Source organism: Varanus komodoensis, unplaced genomic scaffold (assembly GCF_004798865.1).
Source record: "Varanus komodoensis strain SLA01 unplaced genomic scaffold, ASM479886v1 scaffold11, whole genome shotgun sequence".
NCBI lineage: Eukaryota > Metazoa > Chordata > Lepidosauria > Squamata > Varanidae > Varanus > Varanus komodoensis.
Genome location: NW_025335317.1, coordinates 1940743 through 1964600, shown reverse-complemented (window position 1 = coordinate 1964600; position 23858 = coordinate 1940743). Strand labels below are relative to the sequence as shown.

Below are 23858 nucleotides of genomic sequence, written 5' to 3'. Positions count from 1 at the left end.
TTACTGCTTTACTGCCACGTCTGATCTGAAGCTCATCTCTGGAGCGCCTCTCCACGAAGCCTGCCCCTTCCATCACTTTCACAGCACTTTAGAGCTGTGTCTGGAAGAACGCGGCACACAGGGCCATCTGCCCAGCCCCGATGATGAAATCACCTATTTATGAAATGACACCATGAAGACAATCATGCGCATAACTCATGGGCACATTTTTGGATTGCTATTTTTCATGACGACTTTTGTAGAAACATTTTCGGCCATCACCTGATGATATGAAAATGCACTGGTTCACAGCATGAATCACCCCTGGGGGCCGGCCAATCGCACGACATTATCTTCTGTCACTCAGTTATCTTTGAAGCCCTGCCAGAGTCGAAGCTGGAGGTAAAAATAGCTCATGCGTGCCTGTCTGTTACTTGACACTGCATGGTTATTCCAATACGTATGTTTGCCTCTTCTCTAACGTGTTCTCCACTCGGTTTCTCCTTGCCTAAGATATATTTAAGTATGTTTCACTGACTTTGGATTTCTTGATCACTTCATTTTGCCTATTTTGGCAGGTCTTGAGGGAAGAGACTTGGCTGCTTAACTTTGAAAATCTCTGTTCTCGTGCACATTAAAAGGGGCCCTCAACGAGGATATGGATTGCAGGAAGTAAGAAACCTTCTGTGAAATTTAGTGTGCTGGTGGTTGGCTCAGCTGAGCTTGGTGTCGTGGCCCTCCCTACTTGGATATAAAAGGTAAGGCATAAGAAACTGCATGGATGAGGACATGGTGAAAGTGCGGGAGGGTCGTGATTGTCCCCTGAAGGGTGGGGAGAAAGCCTTGACGAGAAGCCGCTCAGGCACAAAACGTAGAGAAGCATTTGCCTTCTTCCACATGGCCCGAGTTCTTGAGTACAGCTTGCCCAAACCTGCCAGCGCCTTAAAAACTCGCAGTGCTGTCCTTCATGCCTCCATAGGAATAACTGTTTACCCCTCCAAGTCCTTGCTCAATAAAATGCAACGGGCTTAAGTTGCAATTCTACACATAGTTATTTGGGAGCAAGTCTGCCTGAATGCCTGGGACTTGCTTCTCTAGAGCTGGGCTGTTTGGTCTGCTAAAAGCAGATGTTGCTGAATTTTATTTACTAAATGTTACCAGATGATACTAAGTATAAGCAGTAGCTGCAATATTTGATAGAAAGTGTCTTAAATTCCGTTTTATTTTCTCGCTGAAAAAAAAATAAGTATCAGGCATAGTTGATACTTGGGTATGGACAGTATTGGCACCGTTTGGTGTGTCAGAGAGTTGACACATAATTATCTTAACATTTGTCCAGAGTGGTTAGTCTATTTAAACATTCTAATGCCGGTTAAATATTCTTAGGTCTCTTAATTTCTTTCCATTCCTTGAAAAGAAAAAAGGGCAGGCTAGACATATAAATAAATAAATAAATAAATAAATAAATAAATAACCCAAGCAATTCTATGATGTTAGGAAAGAGGCACCTGGAAGTAATTTCCATTGAACTTTATTTTATTTATTTATTTATTGCTTACTTTTTACATTTCTCTACTGACCAATAACCAAATCTCTCTGGTTGGTCTAGGGAAGTAAAAATCAAACAATACAACACCATGATAAAAGTAAATATAAAACCTGAACAAGCTTAACGTTGTGTTATATAACCAAAGTAAAAGCTAGCTTCATTGTGTAAATCTAAAACAACAAAAATGCAAGAACATATTTAAATCAACAAAAACTGAATCAAAAAAAAAAAAAAACACACCTCCCACTCAGATGCCTGGGAGAATAAAAAACACCTGAAGCTTGCGTCTTGGGACTCCACAGCTGACACAGACAAGATAGTTATGTCAGACAATTATCCATCTCTTCTGATATCAATGAAAAGTGTCTTCATTATCGTGAAGTCCAGTTGTAAAAATTTCTCAGTTGTGCCTTACACAAAGAATGGTTTCTTTATTGAATGTAATATGCAAATGAAACACACACACTATTACAACTGGTTTGGAAAATCCCGGCCTCTTGTATTCAGTAAGACACAAATATTGTTCCTCAACTTGCCATTAGTTGAATCTCAAAACAGGCAAGCCAAGATGGAGCCACTGAGAAACCTCAGCATTCTAATGCAGCTGCTGGGCTAAGAAGATGAAACCAGGAGTCTTACCTGTTGATGTCTACACCTGGGCAAAATTTGGCCTATTTGTTCACAGCTGTGACTCAGGCGCTCCTAGATTCCTTTCATATTTTAGCAGAAACTACGATGCACATTATTCTGCTTTCTTGGCTTGCAGAAAGCCTGAGAAGGAGCTCAAAGGTTATTCAGGTGTCTGTCTCCAGGAATGCCTGTGCAGCCAATGCTGCCAAACTGACATTGGGCATGCAAGCTTAAAAGGCGCCCAGCACCCAGCTTTCAGAGGAATTCTATTATTATTATTATTATTATTATTATTATTATTATTATTATTATTATTATTGCCAGTTCTCAAAGCTGTCTGGGCAGTTCACAACAGAAACACAATACAAAAACACTGTAAAAGGGGCAATGCAAAACTGGATGTCAAAAGTTTCAATAGCTTACACAAATTGAGCCCTGGGGCCTGTTGACCAGTTGGTGGCATGTCCCAGTACAACCAGAGATCTGGCCCGGAGGGATGCCGGTGCCGCGGCTGCACTGGTGCTCCAGAGCAGGGTGACCGGCTGCTCGCTGCCATCAGCTGAGACAGCTCAGGAGCCCGGGGCTCCCCCACAGTGCCCAGGAGGCTGCCGTCCGGACGTATTGAGGGCTTCTTTGGCACTGCCCCCACTGCGCTCCCAGTCTGCATCAGGCGCACGGCCCCTCCACTTCACACTGCCAAACAGGAACCCCACTGTGATGAAAAGTGCAGGCAAGGGGTTGGGTCTCCTTATGCTCCCCCACCCCCCGCTCCCTCGATCTCTCTCTCACACTGATTTGTATCAGGGCCTCTGCACTTATTTCTGCGCAGAAATGAAAGGCTGTCAGGCATCTGCCTCTTTAAAGAGATGTCTAGCATGACGCTCAGAGAATTTTGGAGGGCTGCACCTGGGCTCTCCAGGCTGGGGAGCAGAAGGATCAGGGCCCCACACTGGCTTCCTGAAAGTAGGAATGCAGCCCCCAGGTCCCAGACTTGGCTCTGGCTGTCCTGTGGCAGGGAAAGGACTTGCAAACCGCGTGCCTCACGGTCGTGGCATGTTACTGACGCATCTCACGGAATGTGCGCTTGTCTGCTCTGTGGCCTCAGGAAGATCGGTGCGAAAGGGGGGACATGTCCAGCGATTCTTGTTGTGCAGGGGGGGAGTTGGGGGCTGGCTAGCACTGTCCTGCCCATGCCCTTCCCCTCACTCTCTGCACCCACGGTGGGCAGTTGGCTTCAAAGGACACCCTCTTCTGCCCAGAGGATCGGGCGGACAGTGTGTGCCCTTTGGGGCAAAGTCCTTACGAGGCGGAAGGGCGATGTGGATCCTGGCTGGGTTAGACCTGCTGCCACCTTCTGCTCCGCCAGCAGCACACGATGCCTCCGTGAGTGGTTGCATTTCTACAATGCGAAGCAAAACACCAACTTTTGTGGAGCTGCCTGCGATACTAAGCAGGGGGCAGGGGGGCTCCTCCTAGGTTTCCTGTAAAAGCCAAAAACTGGCAAGTTCTCTTAGCTCTCTCCTTCTCTATTATTATTATTATTATTATTATTATTATTATTATTATTATTTCATTTCTATTGCACCACACAGCCAAAGCTCCCTGGGCAGTTAACAAAAATCTATAAAACCAGTCAATAAAACTGCAATCAAAACATAAACTCGAGAAAAAAACATTAAAAGGTTTTAAACAGCTAGAAACAGACAGTGGCAAAGGAGGACTGTGCAAAACTCCCAGGATGGGTGATCCTCCTCCAGCCCCTGTGTGGCCAAGGAGGTCTTTAAAGGCCTCAGAGGATGGTTTTTAAAGGCCACCTTGACCTGGCACTGAACAGATGGCAAGTTTCATTAGTCAGACCTCACCTGGCATCCCGTGTCCAGTTCTGGGCACTAAGATTTAGGAAAGATGCAGAAAAATCAGAAAGGGTCCAGCGGAGGGTGACAAAAATGATCAAGGGTTTGGAAACACCTGAGAGAACTGGGCATGTTCAAGCTTGAGAAGAGAAGACTGAGGGGGGACATGATATCCCTCCATAAGTACCTCAAAGGCTGTCACAAAGAGGAAGGTCAAGATCTCTTCTTGCTGATCCCAGAGTGCAGGACACGGAATAATCAGTTCAAGTTGCAACAATCCAGGTTCAGGCTGGACATCAGGAAAAGCTTCCTCACTGTCAGAGCAATACAGCAGAGGAACCAGCTGCCTGGAGAGGTGGTGGGCTCTCCCACACCGGAGACATTCAGAAAGAAACTGGGCAGCGCTCTGAGTGGGCTGGTGTAAACTGGTGTCCTGCACCAGCAGGGGGTTGGGCCCAATGGCCTTCATGGCCCCATCCAACTCCACTCTTCTATGATTCTATGATTCAGCCAGTTGGTCTGCAGTGGGAGGCGGTTCCTTGTCAAAATAATTTTTAAATTTTTATAAACCTGGAACAAATGAGCAAGGCCTGAGTTAGAAAGATCACAAACTCCAGACTGTGCTGCTACCTCTTGGTCTTTGGTACCTAGAAGATGCAAAACCTAGCACAAACCCACCTACATGAAATTCCTGTATTTCTAAATTGCAATTTATAAAGCTGCAACATCATCTGATCCAACAAATACTTCTGGACCCAACCCATTTTACTGAGATACAGCACAAGGAAGCCTTCCAGACAAGTCAAAAACAGGCTGAGACTTTTGACTGTTCCTATGCCCCTATGGATGAACTTTTATTTTCCTTTTTTTTTCTTATTACCAAACCTCGTTACTTGCATGTCTTGCTTGTCTGAAATGTTTACCCAACACAAAGTTACATGGGTGCTGGAGATGCATCAAGACTGGTGTTAGTCAAGCCTTTATGCTTCCAATTCTCTTCTAGGCAGACTTGCAGGAAGGCGGGTGCAAGTACCCGGACGAGAGAGAGGGAACAACACACCGAAGCAGAAGCAGTGCAGCAAGACTGCAATGCTTCAAAAGCCAAGAGAGCAGCTCAGAGTGGTGTTCCAATAACTTTGCTGAGGATTATTCTCCCAAAATGACCCCAAAGGAAGACTAGAAGGACTTGAGGAGGTGAGCATGGAATAATGATCTGTTGAGCTCATTTGTGGAATGCATGAGAATCTAAGAAATGTCTTTCTAGCCCTGGCCACAAGCATCTTAGCCCAATTCTCTGCCCAAATGACCCACCAAGAGACGGGGCAGAACCTGGGATTGGAGGAGTGTGGCCTTATTTATCAGGGAGTGGATCCTGGCAGTGGAGGAGGTCACTGCCTGCCTTTGCTTGGCAGTGCAGGATGGGCTCTGCTGGACTGGATACTGGCCCCAGTAGCTAAAGCCATGTTGAAAATGGCCTGCCCGGTCTGGCTCATCCCATCTGCCCAAGGCCTGGGAACTCTGAGAACGATGCTAACACTTCCCGTCAAATCGAATAACGGTGCTGCTGCTGCTGCTGCAGCCATGCTCTGCATGCTGGTCCTGGAAGTCAGGAAGGCCTTGGTCTCGGCATTTTACCTGATTCCAGGAGCTGCATTCTCCACAGTCACTCAGCCACAGCGGAGCAGAGCAGCTATCAATCCTGGTCCCAAGAAAACGGAGGAGGATGAAGGCTGTAAGACCTTGGTGGACGAGATTAGCGGTGGCAGACAGGGCAAGACCTCCCATCGACTTGTGGACAGCCCTGCGCTGCTTTACAACTCTGCTCCCCTCCTGTCTCTTTGCCTTTGCATACGGGATGCATTCTATTTCATCAGACATGCTCGAGGTTCCTTCGGAGGGGTTCCTTGTCAGATTGTGCTTGTTGTGAAGCAATTGAATTAACCCTGGCAATGTCCATTTAGTAAGGCTGAGTGGCAAACAAGGAACGGCTTGACCACTTCTCAGCCATGATCTACCTGAGAAATCTAGAGCTCTGCCAAATTTCCAGCCAAGCAGATATGAGTTACCCCAAGTACCGAAAGTATGCTGAATATTGGCCCTTTTAGTCTGTTTTTTGGCAGGCATATCAGTATAATTTGGTCAAGTACTGGTGCAAATGCCTGAAGTATTTTATTGGGGTTTCTCAAGGAAGTCTTCCCTCCGCCCCCACCCCATCCAAGCCTGCTGTACAAGGAAAGAGCCTGGAGGATAATTATCTAAATTTCATAGAAAAGTGACTAAGGAATTTAATATAGTATAATACTATCATAACTGTATTGATGTTACTGTATATTTCACTCAAAGAGAACCATTAAAAGAATAGAAAGAAGCAAAAAAAGCAATTACATAAATTTGGATATATCAGTTTCAATTAACATATGTGAAGTGTGTCAGAGAGAGAGAGAGAGAGAGAGAGAGAGAGAGTGGGAGGGAGGGAGAGAATCTGCTCGCGTGGGTGGTGAACAGTGGCAGGGGCCAGATGGATGGCCATGGCGGGCTGGATCCGTCCTGCAGGCCATAGTTTGAGGACCCATGATTTAAGGGAACACATGCATAAGTAATGTCAAAGAGGGCCCCAGAACAAAATTGGTTTGTTTGCTATATTTCTATACTGCCCAATAGCTGAGACCATTTGGGCTGTATACCACAATTAAAATCATAGAATGAAACATGAAATATTCTATGAAAGTTTAAAATTGCAATGGGGAATAGAAAAGAAAGGTCAAAGATAAACTAGTAGCATTGTGAGAATTTAAAATACAGTAAAAAAATTCAAACAGAAACCAAAACATGAGAATTCATGGGAAAATAGGAAGTTGTCAGAAACAGCATAGTGGTCATGGGCTCTCCCACGCTAGAGACATTCAAAAATAAAATTGGACAGCACTCTGAGTGGGAGGGTGTGATGTGGTGTCCTGCAACAGCAGGGGGCTGGACCTGACTGCCTTCATGGCCCCTTCCAACTCTTCTATTCTATGGTACTATGATTCTGTGAGTGTAGGTACCAGGCTGGGAAGCTCTCTCCACAATTGGAAAGCCATGGGTGCAGAGGATCACCCTCTTCTTGCTATCAACACATCTTGCTTCATAGAATAGTATCTGGAAGGGGTCCATCGAGTCCAATTCCCAGCTCAGTGCAGGAGTCTAAGTTAACCATCCCTTTCTGATGGCTGTCCAGCTGCCTCTTGAATGCCTCCAGTGTGGTGGAGCCCACCGCCTCCCCAGGTCATGGGTCCATTGCTCAGAAAGTTTTTCTTGATGTCAAGCTGCAATCTGGTTTCCTGTCACTTAAGCCCATGATTTTGTGTCTTGAACTCTGGCACAACTGAGCAGAGATCTTGGCCCTCCTCTCAGACAGGCCTTCAGGTATTTGAACATGGCTCTCCTGTCTCCCCTCAGTCTTCTTTTCTTCAGGCTACACATGCCCAGTTCTTTCACCCTTTCCTCACAGGCTTTGTTTCCAGTCCCTGGACCATCTTTGCTGCCCTCCTTTTGACCTTTTCCAGCTTGCCTGCATCTTTCTTCAACTGTGGAGCTCAGAACTGGACACAATAACAATACTCAAGATGCAGAATAGAGGGGAGCCAGTACTTCATGTTACTTGGAAACAAACGTTCTATTAATGCAGCCAAATGTAGCATTTGCCTTTCTGGCAACAACATCACTTTACTGACTCATTTTCAACTTGTGATCTGCAGCAATTCCAAAATCCTTCCTGCTTGTAGAATTGTTGAATCAATTACCTCCCATCTTGTAACCGTGCATTTGCTTCCTTTTTCTTAAGTGCAGAACTTGGCATTTGTTCCTACTGAATTTAATTCTGTTGCTTTCAGTCCAATGCTCCAGCCTATCAAGGTCGTTTTGAATTTCGTTCCTGTGTCCCAAGACATTAGCCATCCCACCAAAATTCATAACATCTGGGAGGGATCAGCATTCCTTGTACCTCTTCCTCTGAGTCATTCCTAAAATGTGGGCCCCAGACTGAGCCCTGTGGTACCCCACTTATTACCTGAGGAGCTGCCACTGAGAAGCTCTCTCTGGGTCCAATTCTGTAGCCAGCTATGGATCATCCTGACAGCTGCTCCGTTCAGCCCAATTTCAGCTAATCTTTTGTTGGTTGGTTAGTTTTGTTTCCTTTTTCACCCATCCTCTGTGATTTCTCCAAGATAATAGACAGGGGTTCTGAGAGTTCTTCTGCCAGTTCCTTTAGGACACAGTTCATCAGGCTCTGGAGACTTGAACTTGAATGTCCAGCAATTAAGTGTTCCTCGATCATTTATTGATCTCAGGCTTCAGTCCTGACCCTTCAGTTTGCACTTCATTTCTGCCAGGGTGGTCATAGATACGCTTTTGGGAAAAGACTGAGCCAAAGGGGGAACTGAGCTCTTTGGCTCTTCCTTTGTCATCTGTTTTCCATTCGTGCTTCTCGGTGAGAAGTTGATCCACCATTTCTTTGCTCTGTTACAATGAACATATCTGGAAAAGAGTTTGTCGTCATCGTCGCTTTTATCATCCCTTCCTAGCCTCAACTCATTCTCAGCTTTAGCTTTTCTAATGCCATTCCTGCACTTCCAGGAATTCCAGAAGAGGGGGCTGGAAATCCTTCCTGCAGGTCTCCCAACATGATCCCTCCCAGTGAACCCTGCAAGAGGATGCTTGGGAAGCAGGGTCCACAGGAGAGACATTCCCTATCTTTGGGATGCTGGATCTTCTTCCCCTAAATTGTTTGCCGGTGGCGGCCCACTCCCCTGCTTTTCCAGCTTAGGTTTAAGTTGTTTGCTAGCCACTTTAGGGAATTACAGCTCTAAGTTATTAATTTTAATAAGACTAGCATTCATTAAAGATCATAAGAAATATAAAGGGACCTTAGATCCAGAAGGAGAGAAAGTGTGTGTTAGTGTTTAGTGCATTACTGGACTGAGACTGAACTGGGAACGTTTACTGATCTCTGCACTAGTCCAGAGGCCCAGGAGTATCACTCTGCCCACAGCTTTTGAAGCAAAGGCAGCACCAGGACAGCTTGTGCAATTCTGCTGGTGCAAGGAGAAGCCCCACACACTGAAGCATTCAGGAAATCATGGCTCAGAACAGGAGCACAGGGGTTGAACTATGTGCCGTGCCTTTCTCTGGCAAGTTTGCCGACATTCTGCCAGGGACGTGGCAGCTGGTGATACCTCTGGGAATGGGATTCCCTTGAGCCATCCACAGGGTCAGCAATGAGAGGGGCTGCTAAGAAAGGCTGCCCACCTCTCCCCGTGACTCGCCCTCCCAAACTTGCAGGTCCTTCGAAGCCACTTTTGTCCAGGACCTTCGAGCCATGCAGCTCCACAGTTGCTCACGGGCCGGCGTGAGCGGGCACTGCCTCCGCGCAGTCCATCCCTGCCTCCCGGGAGCCAGCCGGCCAACCTTCAGGGACTGCTTCACTGGCAATGCCCTCCTACAGTTTGAGCAGCTCAGCATTTCTCTCTTCTCCTGGAGGGAAGGAAATTAGGCTGGCAGCCACAAGAACTGTACCCCAGGGCACCCACTCAAAAGTCAGGGCCAGGGTGCAGCCATTTGGAAGCGGTCTGGATGATTTCCCTAAAGGAAATGTGGGAAGTATGGACTTCTGGTTTCAAGGCATCAGGGCTGTCCCACCTCCAGCACCCAGCTTCTGTCTCTGAAGCAGCAGCAGCAGCAAACGCAGAACAGTCTGGGGGGGTCGAGGCACGCCTGTGATGCTGCAGCTTGGGAAACCACTGGAAGCGAGTCGAGGGGCCGTGTTCCCAAGCAGTCCCAGGTGATGGCAGGACGAAGCACACCTGTGACCCCCAGCGCTTGATCTGCTACATCCTTCCAGTGGGGCGGGGTAGGGCGGGGGGCTTCAGTGGCTTTCCCTTGAGAGGAGGCTGGGGGTGGGAGGCGGAAGGCAGCCTAAGCAGCAGCCACGTACAGCAGCCAAGAGCCCAGGGGGCCGAGGGGAGAATCACTGGGGCAGAAGCCACTGTTAACAGATGCTCAGTGGACAACCCCTCTTCATAATGAGGGCCAAGCTCATCATGCCGCCTGATCTTGGACCAGGGTCAGCGAGTGTCTGGCTGACTCAGGCGGCCGTTTGCACATTTGCTGGGTGAGGGCAGGGCGGCCTCCGAGTCTGAGCGGGCAGTGAGGGATGGAGCTGCTGCCATGGGCAGGCAGGCGGACGTGCTGGCAAGCCGCAATGGAGGCCACCAAGGGCAGGCTCCAAAGATGCCATTGCAGCGGTTTCAACTTGAGATAACCGAGTCCTTGCCTCAACTTACTCTTGGCATCCCTGCATGGAGCCTGGCCTGAATTCTCAAGTGCATTAACTCAACCTAGTTTTTCTAAGGAAGATGTCGGGCTTGTGAACATCGTGGGGAAGGCAGTATGCGTGTGAGTGGATACAGGGCGTGCTGAATGTGTCTTTATGTCAAAGTGTGGTTCTGTCTTGCCAGAAAGAAGCAGAAGGTTTTGACCTGAAAGACTAAGAGGAAGTGTGTAAAGTAGAGGATAATAGGGAAAGTTTTAAGCAAGTGTGGTCTGGGACTTCTCACAGTTCTGTCTTGAAAGCAGAAATGAGTGTTTACTTAGTGTTTGCTCTCGAAACTTTAATAGCATTTATGTCCAATTGTGCACGCATTAGCACATGTAAATGGATGCCTTTTTTATTCTGTGGGCCCAAGCCCTAGATAGTTTTGGTACCTGTGATTTTCCCCACAACAGGAAGAGCAAGACTCCAGCAATTTCCTTGAAATGTGAGTGCATGCAAGGAAAGTTATGCTATGGGCAGACAAAAAGAGCCACACACACACTTACAATGCACTTAATGGGGGAAATGCTTAACCTTTTCTGTCTCAGATAAAGACCAGAGGATGGCATTCTCTGTGCTGCCCAAGGTCAGGGCAAAACAGAACACCATTCTGCAAGCTCATCTAATCGAATGCTATAGAAATCCCTTGAATGAATGAATGAATGAATGAATGAATGAATGAATGAATGTTTTATTTATTTATGTATTTATTTAAAAACTGAATGTGGTGTTATACTGATGGGTAGCCTCTCAGCAGACGCGCAGGCCCAGTTGGGCCCCTCAGGGCTCTAAGGACAGCTCATCCCCATCCTTTGGTCTCACCCTGTCCCCTGGTTACCCCTGGGATCTCTCTCTAGCACACAAAGTGTTGCCTCCTCAGAAACATTCAGCTTTGTAACATGGCAGAACGCTTCTTAACAAGCAGGCACTGGCAGGCACACAATAAAATCAAGAAGTCCACACACCCGGGTAGCTTTCACTTTTAATGATAAATTTAACTTTGCACTGGTTAATAATGTTAGAAGACCCTCAAGTGCAGCTGGTTAAGATGGAGTTGTAAAGGAAATGCCAGTCAGGCAGTTCCACATCGGCAGGATGAGGCCAGCTTGTCTGTGAGGCATCTGGAATATTCCTTAGAGGGCTGAAAATAAAATGAGCGATAGCAAAAACACATACACAGGTGCACCCTTTATCACATGCTGTCACAACAGAAGAACACGGAACCAGATGGGTCTGTGAGGACCTTTTGCCACTTTATTTATCGTTTATTTTTATTCATTAAACGTGTTTCTAACCCGTCCACTACAAATGTCCAGGGAAGGCTTACACTTCTGCCTGGCTCCATTGTACTGTTGACGTCCATTCGCCAGTTTCACTTGAGAATTTAAAGGTGGGGAAGGGGGCATTGTGGTGTTTGTTGCGCTACAAAGAGGGATATGAGAGCAAGAGGGAATTTTTAAGAAGTGTGATTGGTTAGATGCTGACAACTAATGGAGGAAACTATGAAGAAACAACTAAGAAAAAAACTGCCTTGTTTTCTTATAAATGCATCTTTTCCTCTTTTCTTCATTAATTTGCAGAGTGAACAAATCTAACGAATGTAATGAAAATGCCTGCTGAAAACCTTTTGTGATGTCTTTTCAGTTTGCTATTAAAATGGGCTACAATGAACTGGATAAAAACATGAGAAGATCAAAATGGGGACTTCCCCAGCATCTTTTCACATAGCAGGTAAGAAAAATCTGGGTGTCGATACAAAATTCTATAGTCTGGTTAGAACTGAGAAGCTGGAAAGAACCTTTGGGACAGCTTTGCTCAATGCACCTCATTCACAGTCGTAAAGTGCAGCTGAGCTAAAAAGTCACCACATTCATATGTGGGAGGTTTGGATGGAATCTGGCACTGGAGGGGCAGCACCTTCCTGACAGGGGTGGCTTATCTTCTGCAGCAGCTGTGATTGACAGCCACCCAGAATGCCCCAGTTGTGGTGCTGATCCAAGGCACGGTGGTGGACAGGGAGGGGAAGAACCTGCACCCCTTTCTCCTGTTAGCTGCCATTTTTCTCCCAGAATAGCCTAGAATAATGCTACGTACAGGCATGTGGACTGGCGGTGAGGGAAGGAAGGGAGCGTTACAGCCATCCCAATCCTCAGCCCATCAGGAGGCCTTCACGGCCATGATGTCAGCATGTCCAGCACCATCTCACTCACCAACTGAGGTGGCTGCAACTTGGTGCAAACGCCAGTTCTACTCCGATCCCTAGTAGATACTACAAGGCTCTCAAAATCTCCATCTTTTCTCAGCTTCATGGCTTCTTGTCAATGTTTGCCACTAGCTATCTTGCTCCTTTGTAATATTTGTGGAACCACATGCCACCTCTTGAACAGCCAGGAGAACTTTGAGGAAAAGCACATGCAAATCTCTGTGGTGGGCAGGGGTCCAGGAACATCTACTTTGGTTGACGTGCTCCTACCAGCACCACCACAGTGACAGAGCACTTGGAGAACCCCAGTTAGAGAGACTGGCAGCCAGAATGCCTGGGGAGAGGGGGCAAAGCTACACACGACATTGTGCTCACGAGTTGCATGTGCTGCCGCAGCCCAGCTATGCACTCTCCTTCTGTGTGCTCTTTGTTGCTTTGTGCCACTCTCCACGACTTCTCCATGAAGCCCTCACAGATTAGCAGAAGATCCTGGAAACTAACAGTGCTATGCCAGAAGTGTGCCAGTGCGACCATATTGGGCAGAAACCCCAGAGGCAACAGTAACCATAAGAATGTGGTCTCTCCTAGCTTGAATAGTACCTGGGCTCCATTTTTTAGTCTTATCTACGTGCTTAAACAAGCACACATGGATCTATTTGTGCTTCCCTAAGTGACGAATATTTCCAGTGCTTGATCTGAATATTCTGCTTGTTGAGATCATTCCTGTGGAGGTCAGATCTTGACAAATCCAATTATGATCTCAGATTGTATCCCAGAAACAAGCTGGAAGTTGTCTGATTGGTTGACATGGAACAGGCCAACAGGCGTTTGAAAGTTTAACAAAGAAGGAGCCTGAGTATTCCTCTGCACCTTTCAAAGGACATTTGGTGGTTTGGATAAAGTGTTTGGCCAGCCCATTCCTTGCCGGGTGATGTGGTGTAGATAACGCGTTCTTGGTACCATTTGGCTTCATGAAAGAGCTAGAATTCCATTGCTCATTACCGTTTTAATAAGCAACACCTTTCAAGCAAAATTAAATCAGTTCCCTACTAGAAAGACAATGTACAAAAGTTGTAACTGCCCAGACCGACCAAATGGTTCCTGGTCTATTTGGGCATGTTGTGCACAACAGGTTCTGGAAGCAAAAGATCATAATCAGCTTCCTCCATAACAAGAAGCAATGCTGAAACATGGAAACTTAGAGCCCACTGTTGGTTCTCTGTGGTGATGCGCTGTGATTCATGGAGACACATTTCACCACGCTTCTGGTATTTGCACTTAGCAACAGCTGTTCCTGCTGTGATCGGTAAATAAAGTCACGATGTCAAAGTGGAAATAGTTTGGATCCAGGGTTGCCACCAGAACCGGGGTGGGCTTGGTTGTCAGGAGCACATTTAGCAGCTCCAGCTGATGCAGCAGTCAGATTCGTGCCTGGATGGGACAGCCCAACTGCAGCAATGCATGTACTGGGTTTTAATATTTTTAGTGTATAAATTTTTATATGATTTTGTTTGTTTTTGTTTTTGTTGTGAGCTGCCCTGAGGCTTTGTTGTGATGGGGGCAGCATAGAAATGTTTTAAATAAATAAATAACCTCTTGGCTAGATTGCTGCAATGGGACATATGCTGGGCTGCCTTTGAAAATCACCTGGGAGCTTCTGCTGGTCCAGAACAGAGCAGTGAAGTGCACTGGCCGATGATGCGAACCTTTTGGGCCACGGAGAGTGTTCATTCTGTTCTGGGTGGGGTCACACTCACCTTGAAGGAGCAGGCTCCTAACCTGGGGTTCCCTCCTTGGACCATCCTTGCTGCTTGAGCCTTAGGAGGCCTAGGGAGCATGGAGCTGGTGGCCCAGCTTCACCGTTACCTGGACTAGAATAATGCTGTTCCAGTCATCTACTCTTGGGGGCTGAATTAGGTTTCGGCCCAGGGCTGCCCTTGATGGCTGCACAGAAGCTGCAGCTCGTGCAAAACACAGTTGCCAGACTAATCACCAAGACACGCCGAGTTGTGCCTTGCCTGCCCCGGCTGTCCATATGCTTCCGAGCACTGCTCAAGGTCCCGGCTTTGACCTTACCTGGCCAGGGGCCACAGTGCTGGATGCAGCATCCAGCTGAATTGTGGTCGACCAGACCCTGCAGCCAACACGCGGGACCTTCCCTTGAGTGCCGTTTTCCAGGGAGGCTTGGAGGGCAGCAACAAGAGGGAGAACCTCTCCATGGTGGCCCTCTCCCCATGGAATGGTCTTCACACTGAGGCCCACCTGGCGCCCACCTGGTCATCCTTTCAGCATCGGGTTCAGATACATTTCAAGACATACAAGAATACTTTAAGGGCTTGAACTGTTTCTGTTTTAAAAATTTGAAATAAATATTGTGTTTGGTTGTATTGTTTAAGAACTGCTTTAAACTGCCAAGAGAGCTTTAAGTATTGGGCAGTAAAGGAATGAAATGCATCACCATCATCATCATAACATGAAACACAATCAATGGAAACATTGCAAAGTCTAAATTAAAATGTAATTAATGGATTAAGTACAGGGCAAGAATAATCCATAGAGTGTAAAACACAGTGGGAAGCACGCCTTACGGGATAGCAAAAACATGCTTTAGATAACAGGAATTCTGTTAATTCTCATATTAAGATACCACTGCAGCCTACTCATCATGATATTTTACAGTAATGACATTTTCTGCTGATGCAAACAAATGAGTTCTAAAGAGCATACAACTGCTGCAATTAAGCCATTGAACGCTACTACACACACAGAAGTCTTATGCACATGTTATTACATATATAAATAAGATATAATGCAAGATTCCACTGCCAAGGCCATGCTACCAGAAGATGTCTGCCAAGCTGCTTGTCACCAAATTCCACTGCCTGTCCAAGGGTCCCCTTTCAGCAGCTCTCCTCGCAAGCCAGCCTGCCCTCTCTTCTCCTTTTCCTGCTCCTTTCCCAGGCCCACTAGCAAAAGGAAGGGGAAGGACTGGGTGGGAAGGTTTAGAAACATAAAAACAGAGCAAGTCAGAAGGGGCCTCCCGGGCCATCTAGTCTGACCTCCGGCACCAGCCAGCTCCGCTCACGACATGCCCACCATGTGCACGTCCAGCCTGTCCCTGTAGAAGCCCATTCCACACCCTCGGGGTCCCAACTGTCAGGAAGTGCTTCCTGGCATTCAAATGGAACCTGGGTTCCCTGAGCTTTGCTCCGTTGGAGCGCATCCTGCCTTCCTCCACAGAGGAGGTTTCTACCCACCTCTGTGTGACATCCCCTCACGTACCTGCATGTCACCAACATTCTGGAGAGGAGAGAAAGATCTTGAGCATCCGCTTAATTAACTGCAAGCATATTAGCTAAGAAGAGTGCATTGCTGACACAGTTTTCATTTAGAAACCTGCTTTGAGTAGTCTAAATCGAAGACTATTGCTTTTTAACACAGGATGTTTCCAGAAGGATAAGCTGGGGATCAGTGAGGAGAGAAAAATGGTGTACAACTGCATTCTATTGCAATACAATAATATGTATTATATGTGTTTCATTTGCAGAGCAGAACGCCCTGTTTTGTGCTTCCATATGATAAATGAATATAAAGCTGCACCTTCTGGAAGAGAGAGTCACCCAGAGGTGTTGATAATGGCCAAGAAATGGTAGCCGGAAGAATTGCCTACCTATTTGAACTATGAGCGTGTCATTTTGATAATTTGATGCATGCCTCATATGGACAATGCAGGTGAATAAGAAGCACACAGATGGACAAAGTGATTCCTCCAGCATTGGGAGTTTCCTAGATGACACAGACAGAGAAGTCTGCAGCCTCACCGATCGAGCCTTCAAAAGCCTCTGTGTAGCTGAGCTTGAAGCATCCTACACAGAACCGGATGCAGTTCTTTCATCGAATATCCCCTCCCATCAGTTCACTAGCAAATTCCTCCACAGCCCATGGAATCATGTCATCAAGAAATCCACAGACGCCAACAAGCAATCAGCAAAGCCTGGGGAGCATCCAACATTCCAGCGGTTTCCAAAGGACACTCCACGAGAGAAGGCCTGGGCAAACATCAGCAGGAAGCCAGCTATGCCAGTGTCTGGCCTGCACAGCTATAAGCATACCTCAAAAGTGTCCTCATTGATAAAGACCTTTGATAGCCCGGAGTCGGTGGCCATAAGCAAGCAGCCCACTAAAAGCCGCTCGATAGACCACCCACTGATGAGTGGAGGCAATGTTACTTTCTGGGATGGCAAAACCATTTTAAGCATTCAAAAAGAGTTCTCTGCACTTTCGGACACTTGCCAAGATGCAGCAACTGCAAGGGGCAGGCATAACCTACACAAAAGGCACGGCAGGATGGATCTGGACTGCCAAGGTGCACGTGGTTTCAACCTTCCTCAGGCATATGCGCCTGGTCTACCCAAGTTCAATATCGCCACTGTCTCCAAAAAGGCGGTGAAAAACAGAACTGGGAAAGCAAAAGAGCTAACCAGAAATGTCAATTTTCTTCACAGTGAAAACAGTGCTTTTGAATCATGGAATGCACATTACAGAAAACTGATTGAAACAGGAGGAGCTGCAGAAATTACGCCCAAAGGGAAAAACCTCACATACATTGAAGACACGCCTTTCTTTGAGGACTCCTGCACTCCTGAGCAGAAACTAACTTCCCACCAAGTCACAGCTCCTGCCATTCTCGAACGAGATTTCCCAGAGGCCTTTTCACAGAAGCCTCGCTCCAAAGCTGCTCTCTCTCCAGTATCTCCAGCCCAGATACACTTTCCTGCACTACCTAAGGCCAAAGTTACTGCTGAGCAGATGTTGTTAGCCCAAGTACCCGATCCGGCAGCCTCCGTGCACAAAATTCCTACCCCCCTGTCTCTCCCAGCGCGCGCTCATTTTCCACCAACGCTGATCCCTCAAGTTGCTTCACCAGTACCAAGGTCCAAGGCCCCCCTTGCACCATCAGCTGGGTCGTGGGTCTCCACTCCACCGGAAGCAGCATCCCAGAGCCCTGAAGCACAAGCGCGGGTGCCACAAGCTACTCTGCGGACAAAGAAAACCGGTCATTTAGAACTGAAGCCTGAGTCGGAAACTTCTCACCTCCCCTGGAGAAAGAAAAAGGTCCCCCTTGGGGAAATGGGTTTGGATGCCGAAACGGAAGCACCTAAGCTAAGGGAGGGCTTATCCGATGTCAGTCCATTGGCTGAAGCGGCCGTGATAGATTCACACACAATTTCATCAGAACCCTCCAGTCCTTCTTTCAACATCTCAAAACTTTTAACTCCAGTTATACCACCCACACAGGGCAAACAGCCAACAGAAAATCAGTTGTTGCTGGTAACTCCTCCCTTATCCGACACTAGAGTAACCAAAGAATCTGATGAGAGAACACTGTATTGTTCTCAGAACAATTATAAATCTAAAGCACCAAGTTTGTTATTCAACCTGAAGGATATCCGAAAACGTGTGAAAAGCACTTACAGTGCCTCTCCTCTCCCACAAGCCAATGAAGACAGAAAGAAAATCAAAGAACAGGAAAACATAAAAGCAAGTGTTATCTCAACCGGTGTGCTAGAAGATGGCAGCGTGAAATTGGTAGAGGATTATGAGAAAGGCCACAGAGCTTCTGGACAAATGGTCAGTGCCAAGGAGGAGGACAGTGCCGCCCATTTAAATGGGAATCTCACAGGCAATTATCTGACTTTGCATTCACCCATCTCAAGAGGAGATAGTTTGAACTACCAAAACAGGGACAGTGTTTGGCAAGGTAATCTGGTGGATGTGGAGGACTCTGTGACAGGACTCCACCAAAATGATCACAGGGCCAGACGACGTTCTCCTTCACCCAACGCCTACTTTGCAGATGAGTCAATGGAGCAGGAAGTGTGCATGCAAAGTGTTTGTTTGCAAAATCTGAAAAATATCAGAGATACTGCAAGGCAGAATACTGATGTTGGACCTCACACATCCCCCCGTTTATTTTTCGCTGCTGAAGAAGGCATGAATAACAACGAATACCAGGTCTGCCTGCTAACCGGGCATGAACGCAAAGACAAAAGAAGCACCAGCTCTTCTGAGCAATCGTTCGTGTCTATGACAGATCAGCCCTTTAATGAGTCACCTTCTTCTCTCATGCAGCTCTTTCAGAAAGCGTGCCTTCAAGAAAGCCAGAGGAATGACATGAGCAGAGAAGAAAAGGTGGAAAGCAAAGAAAAAGTGAAAGAAGAAAGGGAAAGGAGATCGCATGACGACCTTTTTACCAACTGTAACCCTAGTGCAAACTGGAAGTGTGAGAGGAAAAAAGAGCAGAGTGAAAATGAGGATGCAGCGCAAGAAAGAATGGTCATGGAGAAGAAAGACGACGGGTGGCAAGGCGTGGATTCTGCTTCGGAAGGCAAGTCGGAGGAGCAACTGACACCAACTTCATCCCTTTCCTTTAAGCCTAATTTGTTCATGATTAAAGACAACACATTTAAGTCCTCACCTGTGACAAAAGCAGTCAAACTGCCTCTCCTCAGGTCTTTGTCCTGCGAAGAGTTTGGCAGCCACAGTGAGGCTGAAATGCAGGCGTATGGGCCCATTCGGGCCACTCAAAATACTCAAGAGAGGGACTTGCCTGTGCCAAGATGCAGGAGCCAGCAGAATGCAAGGGACGCGACTCACAGCAGAGATGCTGATGAGCCAGGATCCACCCTGGTGAACGAGGGCGGCCAAGTGGCAGACAGGAGCAGCTCGGGGGCAGAGTACGCTCTCGGGGAAGGACTGGGCAGCTTTTATGCACAGGAGCTGGTGGGGGATGATGCGGGAACTAATGTGACATCAGTGTCACCCCAGAAAGATTTGAAAGGGAGTGGGAAATTGGCCAAAGCCAAAAAAAAGACTAGAACCGGAAAACTGAGGCCAAGTTCTGCCAGTCAGCTAAACCTTGTTTTTGAAGGTGACCTGGCACAAAGCAAGCAACCATCTCCTACAAGAGGACGGACAAATTATTTCAAAAGTAACCCCCTTTCTAAATACAGAGGTGGCTCTTGTGCAAAAAAAATAATAAGTCAAGAGAGAAGCTCTCCCATGGTATTGGGGAGCCAGGCAGGTTCTCCTGCTTCCGGCGATGGCTTTGTAGATGCTTCAGCCACAGCAGGCAGCTTAGCGGGTCCTGCTGCTCCAAGGCCAGACAGCACGAGGCCATCGGCCTTTGCAACACCACAGCCAGCTGCAGCAGCCACGTCCAGTGTATCGCAGCCTGAAAAGGGGGCACACGTTCCTTCACTACGTGAAAGCAGAGATAAGCCTCCTGCCGTGGAAACGCCGGATTCGCTGCAGGCGACGGAGCCCTCTGGAGAGGACAACGGCAGTCCTCTTGTGAGCGGCCTGATGGGTCGAATGGCCAAGACGGCAGCCAAGCCCCCTGCTGTGCCACCGAAAACAGAAAAAGCTTTACGGAGGGCCAAGAAATTGGCAAGTCGGAGGAAAAAAATGGAGGCGCAGCAGAAGCAGCTTCAGGATGAGCCCGCAGACACGACGCCCTTGCCGCCAGCCCAGCCTCCACTCCCCACAGCAGGCTCGAGTTCTCCCTTGGCACCTTTGGACTCTAACTCAGTGAGGCTGCAGCCTGGCCCCCCATTAAGCCCCACACATTCTTTACCTGCAATGCAGCGCAAGCTCCTTCAGGATCCAGATTCAGGAGAGTATTTTATTGTAGATTTACCCGCTCAGTTAAAGACCTTTTATGATCCAGAAAGTGGCAGGTATGTGCAAGTCTCAGTTCCGCCTGCAGACAAGACCTGGGCTCAAGCGCCCGCCTCAGAGCTGCCCCCTTCTCCTTACGTCTTGTGCCCCAGTGCTCTCCCTCCTCGGGTTTCGTCTGTCCCACTCATGGCATCGCCTTCTCAGCTTTCTGGACCTGCCTCATTTCAGCGAGGCGCACGCACAGGATCCGCTGCAGGCTGGCTGCCCAGCGACCTGAATCCAGAACCTCCAGAAGGCCCCTGGGCCCTTGAGCCCGCCCTGCTGGAGGCTCCTAGCCAAGAGGTGAATGAGTCACGACGCGACTTTGGAAAGGATACAAGCCTTCCTGCTACCGCTGCTGATGTAATTTCATTTGGTGCAGCTGAAGATTTTGTGGTTGAAGGTGCACTGTGAGCATGCAGGTGTTCATCATGGTTTTAGAGACCTAGGTAGGGCGTCTGAATGCAAGCGCACCCTCTCTAATGTAGGTACCCATGTAAAAGGCTGGATCTGGGCGCAGTCAGGGCAGGAGGAAACCCGGGCGACTGTCTCCGAGGCAACGAAGCCCAAACTAAAAGCAAGGCAAAGACTGTGCAGCCCAAAAGCTCTGGTGCGGCCGCCCATCTTATGGATCAAGCAACAGCATGACGTGGGATGGAGAGAAACGGGGGACAGATTCTCTGTGGGAAAAATCACAAGGCTCAAATTTTTTCTTGGCAGTGGCTGACACAAGCTCCCTGGTGACAAGAATCAAACGTAGGAATGAGAATTCACTTTTTGTGTACTTAGAAAAAGCAAATGCATTAACACAGGTCTTTCCGAAACTTTACCATGGATTCACGAGTGTCCTGGTAGAATTGCATGGTATACACCAAAGTGTTGCTGGACAGTCTAATTAGGACACATCCTCGCATGTATGTTCCATACCTCACGGTCAGTGGAAAACGTGGGCTAGTGAGTTGAAAGATACGTGTTCACTCTCTATTCACCGAGGAATCTGCCACTTTTCGTTTTTTCTGTTTTTCATTGCCTTGACCGTATTGCCACTGACACTTCCCTTTTCTTTGGATCTGGTACAGGTTTGTGTCCCTCAAACAAAAAGAGTAATGAGGCAGAATTTGTCTAGAAAATGAACACGGAGAGGAAGACTGGAGACCCTAAATCTAAAACTCACTGAGATTCACTTAACTGTCCAACACCACGTCATGAGACCACTTACACCTCTTAGCATGACGGCCTCCAAGCCGCGAGAATGCAGCAATGCAACCAGTGTGGCAAAGCAGGCGGCCATTCCCAAGGTTTCCTAGGTGCTTGTGCAGCACCATCTATCAGGAGCTCCATATGGCAGTGCAAGCTTCTCCAACCAGGTGCCCCCTAGATGTTTCCTACTATGGACTCTGACCATGCTTGCTGGGGCCGATGGGAGGAAGGTCCAAATATCTGGAGGACACTAGTTTGGTAGTGGTACGGAGCATCTGCTAACCTGTCCACTATCATAGAAATGTATTAACTTATAATAGTCACCTCAGTGACGAAGGTCACTGGATGATCTTTGTGATGGACGTTGGCCACCCAAATTTTCATTTTTAAATAAATCGCATTCTAATGCCCATGGTATGGGAGATACATTTGGAAATACGAAAGCACTCATCACAAAAAGGTCCAGTGATGCAGAGTTTTGGGATTTTTATGACCTCTAAAGCTACCTGCCTTTCCCTCAAGAACTCTTCTGTTCTGCCCACACACATCCAGCACTCACTGCTTATTTGCCCTGACCACCATAAGAGCAGTGTGAAAAAGAAATCCTGCAAAACGTTGCAAAATTAGGTTTGCAATAATCATGGAAGTATTAGCAATGGTGCAAAACAAAAGTACACTTTTGAATTGGGGGCGAGGATGATGCATCTTGGTTATGGTTCAATGTATAATATTATAAATTTATTTTTCACTGCAGCTCTTTTCCTGGACTTTGTGCCTCTCAATGGGTTGGACTTGAGGGGTGTGGCTGGTTTTACAAGCATGACCAAGAAGCAGTTGTAAGCGTGTGAGTGGAGCATTTCATAGGTGCACTCTAAAAAGACAGGTCTAGTCCTGCAGTCTCAGAGCCGTGATTCGTCGGGCACAGTTGCTGCGTTGGAAACTGTCTGTAGCAACAAGCACAGCCCAAGAGACAGCTGATTGCAGTGGTTCGTTTTTCAGTCAGGAACAGTTGAGGAATGCCTTGCATCCGTATCGCCAGCAGAGGTGGCTCTCCTCTGGAATCGCCACTGCAGGCAAAGAACAACTCTTTTTCAGCAGGGGTATCTGCTTTCACACATGCGGCACCAGGGGCTGCAGACGCCCCTGGAAATCGTGGGACCGGATGGTGGTCGGTCCCCTCCCAGGGCCAGTGTGTGGGAGGTGTAAGAGAAGGGCTTCTCCCACTCCCCAGCAGGGTCGCCCCGATCCCGCCTGCTCCGCCCTGCAACTGCTTGGCTTAAAACATTAGAAACCGAGAGCTCCCAATCACGTCTTCACCACGTCGCATCTAGCTGGTCTGAGGCCGTCTCCTTCTGAGCACAGATGCAATGATCTTAGATCATTGATCTGACCAGGCACAAAGTGGATGAAGATGCTATTTTATCCTCTGTGTGTCGTTCTCTTTGGGGTTGCGCCTGCTTACCAAGGCTGCCTCATCAAGCTCACCTGAGCCACCAGGAAAGCCAGCGTGGCATTCCCTGATATAGGAAGGCGCCCTAATGCAGGGTAGCCCCCTTTTGGCACGCGGAGGTCCCCTGGCGACAACGTCCCGCCAGCACTTACTTACTTATTATTATTTATTTAAAACATTTTTATGCCGCCCCCATCGCGACAAAGCCTCAGGGCGGCTCACAACAAGCGATGGGGCCGGGCAGGGTTCCCCTGGCTGAAGGCTCGCTTGCCCCCAACACCCCATGCGAGGAGCGTTTTCCTGTGGATGGACCTCCCTGGCCTGGGCAGCCTCCGCCTGCAGTCTGGAGCAGCCAAGAGGCTGATTCGCCACCCCAGTTCGAGCCAGCAGCCTTCCCCACGGCGCGCTCCCTCCCTGGAATGCGAGGGGCTCTCTGGCGCCCAGCCTACCCAGTATGGGAGTGCAGTGGAGAAGAGGAGTGGACAGATATCCGGAGGGTTTGTATGCTTGGGCACGAAACCAGGGTTTCCGGTGCAGGCCTTAAGAGCAGGGGGTGGGAACTGTGCCAAGCTGGTAAACCAGATCAAAATGATCGCCTTCCTTTAAATGGTATTTCATAGCAATTCCATGGGGAGATTGAGAACTATGCTGAATTATATTAATTCAGACCAGTGCATCAGAACATTTCATGGCGTGCAGGTTAAGAAGACCACCTGTCCAGGATGTTCTCCAGAAGGGTTGCTCCATGCTGGGCTCCACTTCCCCAGTTCCCGGTTGTGTTCCTTGAGAGTGCACAAGTGGAACACTCACTTCCACCGGAAGCACACGGAGCAGGGGGAGGAGAGCAGGGGCGATGGCAGAGGATGGGCAGAGGGGGAGGCAAAGGAGGCGGGGAGGCGGAGTCACTGGAGCAGCCGGGCGCCCCA

General features: G+C 48.1%; 1 protein-coding gene across 5 annotated transcripts; it reads left to right on the top strand.

The window, feature by feature from the left end:
• The first annotated feature begins 364 nt into the window (after nt 1–364).
• Nucleotides 365–22235, top strand: CUNH10orf71 (chromosome unknown C10orf71 homolog). Of its 5 annotated transcripts, XM_044420230.1 has the most exons (5): nt 365–439; nt 558–737; nt 5015–5205; nt 11941–12091; nt 16111–22235. In XM_044420230.1, the coding sequence occupies exon 5, from the start codon at nt 16290–16292 to the stop codon at nt 20694–20696; it is 4407 nt and encodes a 1468-aa protein (XP_044276165.1). In that variant the 5' UTR covers nt 365–439; nt 558–737; nt 5015–5205; nt 11941–12091; nt 16111–16289; the 3' UTR covers nt 20697–22235. The 5 variants fall into 5 exon arrangements, with proteins under 5 accessions (XP_044276165.1, XP_044276168.1, XP_044276167.1 ...); XM_044420233.1 differs by having other exon boundaries at nt 413–737; nt 12005–12091; nt 16116–22235; XM_044420232.1 differs by having other exon boundaries at nt 413–737; nt 12005–12091.
• Nucleotides 22236–23858: the final 1623 nt, after the last annotated feature.